General features: G+C 38.7%; 1 protein-coding gene and 1 pseudogene across 1 annotated transcript; both read right to left on the bottom strand.

Annotated features, from left to right (window-relative positions):
• Positions 1-3113: 3113 nt before the first annotated feature.
• Positions 3114-4436, bottom strand: LOC105556871 (SUN domain-containing protein 3-like). Its single transcript, XM_012003982.1, has 3 exons — positions 3655-4436; positions 3489-3589; positions 3114-3332 (listed from the first exon to the last, which is right to left on the bottom strand). The coding sequence occupies exons 1-3, from the start codon at positions 3802-3804 to the stop codon at positions 3293-3295; spliced, it is 291 nt and encodes a 96-aa protein (XP_011859372.1). The 5' UTR covers positions 3805-4436; the 3' UTR covers positions 3114-3292.
• A 1855-nt stretch (positions 4437-6291) lies between these two features.
• LOC105556873 lies at positions 6292-9469 on the bottom strand (annotated as a pseudogene).
• Positions 9470-9795: the final 326 nt, after the last annotated feature.

Raw genomic sequence — 9795 nt, 5'->3', positions numbered from 1 at the left:
CTAATTAGAAATTTGCACATTGCTTCCATTGTTATGGCTTCCTCATAGAGGAAGCTTTAAGAGCGAAATAAGAATATGCAAATTTCTAATTTGAATACTTTCAAGAAACATCGTAGTAAAGTTAAATTTCTCTCGGTACTACTGACTAGTACTCAATAGTCTCGAGCATTCAGTATCAAAGAAAAAGTACGAATGGTTGCATTCAGGAAAGAATAACCGCTATGTTATTATGAAGGCTACTGAGGTTTCATTTGGAAATTACTTTCTCGGATGCTGTATTCAATAATAGCGTCCAGTACTGGCAGTACTGAGAGGAATTGGGAACACACCCATCCCGTTGATACGTTGAACCATTGAAACTGTTAATCCCAATGTGTTTTGTAGAAACTGTTGGGTAAACCGCTGGCAGTTTTCAAACTGTTGCTTCTGGGAGTGTACACGAAGAAACATGGTTTCGAGAAACTTGGGGTATCAGATGACACAATGGAGAACGATGAGGAAGAAATGAACGTGGATAACAATGATGATACATGAAATTTGTGTGTATCGTAGCTTTAGAATAAGAGAAACATGTATGTATAGCTTTATATATAAATAAATTTCCTTATTTTTAATCGCTCTTCCCCAACTATTTTCCAAACAGCAAATATTTCACACGTCGTGAAATTGTATTTAAGATGTGACAAATGAGTCTCGAATAATCTGTAATTTGAATATGTCAAACGAAATTTTTAGTATTATAATTAGTATCATTTCACGTGAAATATTTAAATAAGAATTCACATATTGATCAAATAAAATATGCTTGATGATGAAATGATAATTGTTTTAACCGTATTTTGGATAATTGGTATATTATGAGTGAGTGGAATCTCATGTATCTGTAAATTGTCTTGACTTTTTATCATCATGCTTCTCTATGCGTAATTCATTGATGTTACAAACGATACTTTTAGGGCGTATATTATTGGTATTTGTCGCCAAGCAAAGCCAATGATAATAAACCCAGAGTAGTTTTTTACTTTGATTCTGATAAGAGGCACAGTGCATCTTCTATTGAATCCATAGAGTATTTTGACAACGAAGGTACCAGACGAAAAAATTTGCAAAGATTAAAATATGAGGTACATAATTGTCAAAGTTGTCACTTTAGATACGTGCGAGTGAAGAATCCTGAACGTACAACCTGCAAGATTATAAATTTATGCGATGTAAAATGTTAAAATGTTTCAGCTTAAAACTCGTTGGCCGTGTGAAACATCAATGAGAGAAAGATCTTACAAGTACTCCTAATATAAATTGTGTTCCACGTACAAAACATCTGTACCTATGGCAGGAGTGTGAAAAATGGTTAAGAAAACATTGATATAACACAAACAATGTCATTTGATACAACATAAATTATAAATTATCGACGTTATTGAATGTATATACAGTGTTTGACGCGTTTAAATGATGACGGAAACGGCTCCCGTCTCGTGTGTATTACTTAAATATCGGCGCGTGTATAAAGTTTTTTTGATCGCTTCGTTGAAAATATATTACAAAGGCATTAAATAATCGATGTATTTACACCTGTAGTTACAGTTACAGGTGCTGTGGCAAATCGCGTTTATTGTTAACGGTAGTTGAATTTTTAATCCTATCCTAAATAAATAAATATATAAATATATAAATAAATATAAAATATCATATATACAATCGAGGGGTGTTACTGCCGCTGTTATTAATCGTTTAGATCCTTACAAAGGCGGCCGAAAACCACTCGCTGTGTTGCACACTTAGAAATTAGCAATTAACGGTACTTAACTACAATTAATTGATCGTTACGATCGCTTACAATTTGTACTGTCGCGTTATTGCGAATATTATTATATTCTATGATTCACACTCGCGCTTTGGAGTAACTTTCGACGTGTCAGTCTTGCACGAGACGCTGCCAAATCGATATTTACACGACGCATTACATTGCACGGACAAACTCTCTCTTTTTCACTCTTTCTCACTCCCAAAATTCCTTACGAAATTACAAAACCGCCTTTGCCAATTTTCTTTATCCGTCTCACTTAATCGTTCTCCCGCGTTTGTCGAACAAGAGATATGTACGAAATTGTTTCTTTTTTCTCTCTCCTAAGGTTTCCTTTCTTTCTCTTAAGGCTTTCCTCGAGTTATAGCAAGGCTATACAGTGAAGATATATAGGTAATAATTGTAGAACACCATTGGGCCGACGCTCGTGAGTAATTGTTTTCCTGCTTGACCCAATCAATCGTGCAATCTTCTTGATCGGTATAAATTATCGACGTTATTGAATGTATATACAGTGTTTGACGCGTTTAAATGATGACGGAAACGGCTCCCGTCTCGTGTGTATTAAATATCGGCGCGTGTATACAGTTTTTTTGATCGCTTCGTTGAAAATATATTACAAAGGCATTAAATAATCAATGTATTTACACCTGTAGTTACAGTTACAGGTGCTGTGGCAAATCGCGTTTATTGAAGGTTGATAATTTCTTTTATTGTTATAGAATCCAAACGGAGGAAGTTGTGGCAAAAGAATTTCCCCTTCTCTCGTTACATTAAAATTAAGGTAATGTAATCTTGTTTCAATTATAGATACTTATCGTGGGCAAACGCTCGACACAATCGAAATTGGAGGATCGTGCGGTGGCCGTATCGAATACCATGGAAAGGCCCTATCGTAGCGCATTCGTTCGGCGATTAGCCAATGGTATTGCTGATATTTAAGAACGTAAAACTAGTATTTCATATAATATTTAGAAGTATGACTATTGATAATTTTTTTTATTGTTATAGAATCCAAACGGAGGAAGTTGTGGCAAACCGTTGGTTTGGCTCTGGACCGTTGTACAAAAATGATATACCTTTTTTTTGTAAGAGTGCTCGTATTCGATGCCTGGCTGTTGAGTCAATTCACTGGCGTTAGGAATAAGTGGCTGCGGGGAAAAGGCCCGAAGCTTCTTTGGATCACGCTTCCACCGCTACTGTTTTTGCTTGGTAAGGAGCATAAACAAAAACATCACTAAGTTCCATTTTCTGATCCACGTGATATCTAGACCGATCCAAACGCAACCTTTGAAGATTGATGGTAGTTGAAGGCACGTATTTGAGTAGAGCTGTGGCTCGTTTCTTGCTATTGCTTGAACGATCTTGCGAATGTTTAGTGAAGAGGAACCATGGCGCGATCAATTCCTAATTATATTGATCTCCCGTGAACGCGATATCTGCACAAACACGTGCAATATAGCCCCCAGTGATTGCTCTGTATCCTCAATTCTGCATATTCGTATGGACTCTTGATCTCTGTGTTCTGCGCAAAAAGATCATCAATTACTCTATAGTCCTAATAAAATCTAAAATCCATTACTCAAAGTATACAATAGCAAAACGAAAACAGCTTATATACGTATATGTTTCTATACGTTCATTAAATTGATTGAAGATTTTTATTTAAAAAGAAATTTACCTGAACTGGAAAATATTGCCAACTTTCGTCAGAATTCGCCGTGAATTCGTACTCGCCATGGCAAACATCACAGGCTCGAGATCGTTCTCGCTCAACAATCCCTAAAGCAGCAAAAGTATTAAAATGATATAATTTACTTAACCACGAAAGAAATTATTTCGCATACCCAGACTTTGAATTTTCTGGGCGCACTCGATATATCTCCGTTCGGCAAAATCCTTCTGGGGATGTGCCCTAGAGTGAAGCCAGTCAGATAAATGGCAGATCGCAATTTTATTATGAGGTATCCGGGAAATAGATCGTTTCGGTGACACATTTTCGATATTGCACGGAGATTCGGCGAAAGTGAAATGCCTCTGCGCGATGCAAGCCCCTGAAACAGAAAGAAGACAAAGGCTGCGTTTGGATCGGTCTAGATATCACGTGGATCAGAAAATGGAACTCAATGATGTTTTTGTTTATGCTCCTTACGAAGCAAAATCAGTAGCGGTGGAAGCGTGATCCAAAGAAGCTTCGGGCCTTTCCCCCGCTTCCAGCCACTTCCTAACGCCAGTGAATTGACTCAACAACCAGGCAGCGAATACGAACACTCTTACAAAAAAAAGGTATATCATTTTTGTACAACGGTCCAGAGCCAAACCAACGGTTTGCCACAACTTCCTCCGTTTGGATTCTATAACAATAAAAAAAATTATCAATAGTCATACTTCTAAATATTATATAAAATACTAGTTTTACGTTCTTAAATATCAACAATACCATTGGCTAATCGCTGAACGAATGCGCTACGATAGGGCCTTTCCATGGTATTCGATACGGCCACCGCACGATCCTCCAATTTCGATTGTGTCGAGCGTTTGCCCACGATAAGTATCTATAATTGAAACAAGATTACATTACCTTAATTTTAATGTAACGAGAGAAGGGGCAATTCTTTTGGAGAGAGGACAAAATACCTTGTCCGAAAAACCGATCCTGGGTCCGTATACGTGCGTCCTGCCACTGGCACTTATTAAGACGTACTGTTCACAAATGATCGTTTCCAGCGGAAAGATATTTCTAAAGTAAACAGTCGAGTTTAGACGAATACAATGTCACGGGAAGGGCTGATCACGAGACACGGTAGTGTCTCGCGCCAAGTATAAGCGTTATAGCTTGATATCTCGCGCGCGCGCGAGACCGACCGTGTAGTTTACGCGAGTACGCGAATTAACGGGCCCTCAGATTTTCGGATCTCAACAACGGGTGATCCGACGACATCCGAAGTGCGCTCAATCGATAGCTTATAATCTTTTTATTCGTGTATAAATTTAAAAAATTAACATTATAATTTATTATTTTTGCCAGGAAAAATGTGGTATAACAGGACTCCAGGCGAAGGTCCACTTTAAAAAACTAACGCGCCGTTAGTGGAACCTCAAGGGTGGTGTGGAAGTCCACTGTTAATTTTTTAAATTTATACACGAATAAAAAGATTAGCTACTATATGGAGAGTTAACAGTGTTTTGCAGAGAAAGAGAGAGCTATTGATTTTGCAATAGTTGCAAAAGCTTTGTAATAGTTGTAAAACCTTTTTGCCACTATTATAAAAGTAATAGTTCTCACTGCAAAATAAATATTTAACTTGAAATACTGAGGGAAACTTCGGGGAACTTTCGATTCAAAGATTGTCACGTTTCAAGAAATTGTATGTATTGTATATATAAACAGATCCCACACAGCACAGAAAGATTGCAGGAAGATTGCAGAAATGTTACATTGCAAGACTGCAATATTGCAGCATCGTTGAAATGTCCGCCCTCAGAGAGATTGCAGTGCAACATTATAGCAATGTTGCAGTGCAATATTTTTGGAATAATTTCTTGTTGTTGTACATAAGCAGAAAATTTACTAATTACATATGCATTTGGGCCTTTTTCAATACACAGCAAGCTATTGCGAAGCAACCTAAGCAGATTATGTCGCTTCGCAATAGATGGAGATTGCCAGCAACACCGCACTGATTAAGTACTTAATAATGAGCGCATTACTGGTATCAACGAAAATAACATTATAAAATTCTCGTAATTAGAAAAAATTTTTTAATAGAAAATATAGTATTTTTATTATTTTTGAAACATTGCTGCAATATTGCTATCGAAAGTTTGCAATTTTATATCCCTGCAATGTCTTTGCAAGATTGCAACGTTTCTGCAATGTATAACTGCAACCATCTGTGCTGTATGGGGTATTATTCAAAACAATAGAAAATTTCGACATTTTTTCTCGTTTGATATTAAAATATACTTTCTTTGATAAGTGAAAAATGAACTATAGTTAAATGTGTGATGTTGTGAACATATAGTACAAAAGTGTTAGTGAAAGAAAAATTAATAAAAATGAAGAAAATTTTCTCACTTGAATCGTTCTAAAAGTTCAAAGGATTATCGAACGTGTATACAATTTTAATAACACATGCATCCAAGTGTACTTATTATGAAAAAACCTTCCTTTCAACTTAACCGGAACATTGACTTTTGGCTAGTGTTTGAGGTATTCTGGCCCACTGTGCTATGGTATAAACGAGCCCTAATGAATATAAAAATTGGAGCGTAAATCCAACGTAAGGGAAGAGTGTCACAAGCGTAAACGAAATGTGTAGGAAGCGTAATTTGGAACAGCGAAGCGTAAGAGAAACCTCAAACGCTTCTTTTACGCTTCGCTATTAGGGATATTTCAGCAAATATTGCTGAAATGTTGAAATCTCACTAAAATATTGCAATGTATGAGTTGTATTTTATTATTTTAAATATATTACATTGCAATGTTACTGTAATGTTTCATTGTAATATTTCAAAAAGCGGACATCTTAATATTGCTGCAATCTTGCAGGAGTGTTGCAGCTTAACATTTCGCAATCAATATGCAATATTGCAATGTTTCAATGATATCATTCTGCAATGTGCCTGCAATCTCTCTGTGCTGTATGGGCACTGACGTTATAAAACAGTGCCTCTTCCAGTATAGCTGTATTTCAATATTTTACTTCTTGTCGGCAGGTCACATATTCTAAACATTTACCGAAATGCGATATATTACTCCATTAATTTACAAATAACGCAAGTCGGGGCAGTAGTTTTGCGTGTGACGACACGAGCACGCGATACATACATGTCGCGCTTGATATATGTAGAGTGCACGTTTACGATCGGCATCATATGGAATCAGGCTTTGCCGCGATCAGACTATAATCCGCTAAGGAGTACGCTAGGCTACGATCCAACGTCTTAACCAACCTCAACATATTAATCCCCAAGCCTGCTGGTGGATGTTGCTAGCTTTTTCGGGTCTCCGTGCTTCATCTCGTACTTGATGTAGTCGATCCAGATGGCCGTGTCGTTAGTCCCAAATTCCATCGTCGCTATATCGTAAGGTCGCCGTACGTACTTTGGCATAGTTTCCGGCTGCATGAGCTCCAGTGCGATCATCTTCTTGGGGAAGTCCAACGAGGTGGGCAGTTAAAGATAGAGGCTCTTGTATGCCTGGCGAGCCGCACAGATGCCTGAGGGATGGCAAAGATATAAATATCGCGGAAATTGAACTTGGATAACAATCGAGAGGTAGAAAAAAAGTAGCTCTATCAATCTGACCTTTCGTTAAAACGAGCCACTCGAGCCACATAGGCTTGATATCTCTGGCGATCAGTATGTGCGACTGCAGAGCCGCTTGAAAGCTCTCCTCGGCCTCTTCCGAGCTCTTTATCTGGGCATGCAAGATCCGCATTTTCCACAAAGGTAACGCTTTCTCGCTCAATATCTCCGTCACCTAATTAGCAAATCACGTCAATCTCGGCGCGATCAAGTATTTCGTTAGTTTGCAAGATTTACTACCTTTGGAAACATAGCGTACGCCTCCTTCTCCAGGCTGCTCTGCAACATATGGTTGAACCGCGCGTGCCAAATTCTAACGCTGTTTGGTACAGCATCGGTCGCTCCGCACAGCACTTCGTCCAGCTTTTTCCGTACGCTCTCGTCGTGCTTCTTGTCGACGCTCAACATATTAATCTACGAATTACATATTTGTAAAAGAAGACACAAAAGCTGGTCATTATTGTTTCCAAACATTCTTCCAGTTAAAAGATTTCAATTTGATAAATATCTCAATTGGAAAATTCAAAGTGTCTCCAACAATGGAGAGACATTGTTAAAATAAATGTATAAAAACTATTTTTTAAATATATTAACTTGTAGCGAATTCGGCAGCTTGCAGTAATTTTTTTAAGGCTTGTTTACAATCAATTCTTATATTTAAGGATTGTCTTGAGTACTTTGTGAAATACTTCTTAGCCAGTAAAATTATCTGTATAGTATTCGTATGGATAATTTTTTCGACTAAATAGCTTCTGGACACGTACACAAGAGGGCCATAAATAGAGTAGACTCGGAACAAGCCTTGGTGTGCACTCACAATCAGTGCCCTAGTGCAAGCTGCCGAATTCGCTATTAGATGTAAAGTAATCAAATTTCGTCTACGACGTTAACTGTCTGCGTATAGTACGGATAGTACGGCGAAATATTGAGCACAAACCCAGTGCAAATAATGCTCCTCCTTCAGTTTCTTCGCCTGATGCGCCTGCATCAGGGCGGTTTTCAAGAGTTTCCTTTTGAAATTCGGCAACGATTGCAGGTCGCGATTAATCTCCAACAAGCACTCTATGTACAACGACCAGATCTCTTCAGTTTTGATCTTCTTCACGGCGGTCTGGTAGACCTTGTTGCAGGCCGTGATGCGATCCCTCAAGGAGACCTGCTCGGCATCCTCCAGTTCCATCGGCGTGTCACTGAGACGTGGTTGCACCAGACCCTGCAGCTCGCGACGCGCCATCGTATCCCACATCAGGGGCTCGTGGGCGTACTCCCGAATCATGTCGCTACGATTAAATTGTCCCTTTAATTTCAGTCACTGCGAGAAATGTTTCGACAGATGTTCGTACATATACACACCAAATGATCCTCTTCTGCAATTGCTCAATGTTGTCGTACTCTTTTGTGATGTTGAGCAACTCGACTATAAATTTAATATCCTTGATGTGCTCAAAAGCCTGTTGGTATATAAAGAAGGCCGTTTTCAACGGAAGTGGCATGTCGTTATCGTCCGTCGTTGCCGACACTGGATTATCTTCCCGGTTCTCGGTATTTTCAGAGTTGGGAGCCAGGCGATTGTCCAATTCGAGTCTACGAAAAGGAAGACGAGCGTGCTTCGATCGCGCGATTGATAGATTACAGAAAAGATTATATCGAGAAACGCGCTCTGTACTCACTTGAAAGCATCGATGTACAGTAATCGAGAGTCAGGGTGAATCTGTAAGCCTCTAAGGAGGTACTGCCGTGCACCGTGCTTGTTCTTGTTCTCTTCCAATTCCCAACATGCCGCTATGTGCCAGCACTTGGGCTTGTCTCTGTGCACCTGCAGCATTCTGCCCAGTATGTGGTTGATGTTGCTGTGGAAGTGCTGCCGAGACAAATAACTGCGTTAGATCGCACGGGTGCAGCCCAGACAGCCTCCATATACGTCCACTCACCTCGCTACCTACCACGTGTTTACAGAACTTCATGTACGCGATCCAAAATCGAATGTCGTCTTGAAACTTAAATATCGCTTTGTACAAGCTATTCATCTTATTAGTTATAGCGTTGTCGATGACCGACCTCTTTTGCGTGATGCCATATTTCTATATAAAAAAAAATATATATATAAAACACGCTAGACGAATCGCTTCAAATTCGAATCAAATCACCTCGATTCGATTGATTTTCGAATCAAAGAGATTCGAGTTCGAATAATCTGGTGATTTCGAACTCGTCTCACTTTGCCTTCTAACAAATGTATTACATTTTTAACGCAATATCATCGTAACGTACGTGTGGGTCGAGAGCCCTCCTTCTTGGGTTCAGGTGCCATATTGATAAGTAAGCCCAGCAAACACCCAGTAACAGTGGATTTCACGTAGCATGCGTATAATTTCGTGTACTAATTCAGGGGCTCGATTCTTGAATTTATTTGCAAGAGAAACGTATGCGACAGTTCTGCTCTTACAGAAACGTTGCAAGTTGATTGGTTAATTAAAAGCTTTGTGACAACCAAATGACTTGCAACTTTTCTGTAAGAGCATTTGTGCATACGCTTCTCTTGCAAATGAATTCAAGGATCGAGTTCCGTGTGTTTAATATAATATATTACGCTAATTATAATATCAAATATATCATGGGTTTTACTTGAAGCCTGATGGCTATGAAATTGAGTAGCTATCGGATTAAATATTAAATAT

The sequence above is a fragment of the Vollenhovia emeryi genome, unplaced genomic scaffold (genome assembly GCF_000949405.1).
Source record: "Vollenhovia emeryi isolate VEMERY1.0 unplaced genomic scaffold, V.emery_V1.0 DF939734.1, whole genome shotgun sequence".
Classification (NCBI taxonomy): Eukaryota; Metazoa; Arthropoda; class Insecta; order Hymenoptera; family Formicidae; genus Vollenhovia; species Vollenhovia emeryi.
This window is presented reverse-complemented; position numbering and strand designations above follow the sequence as displayed.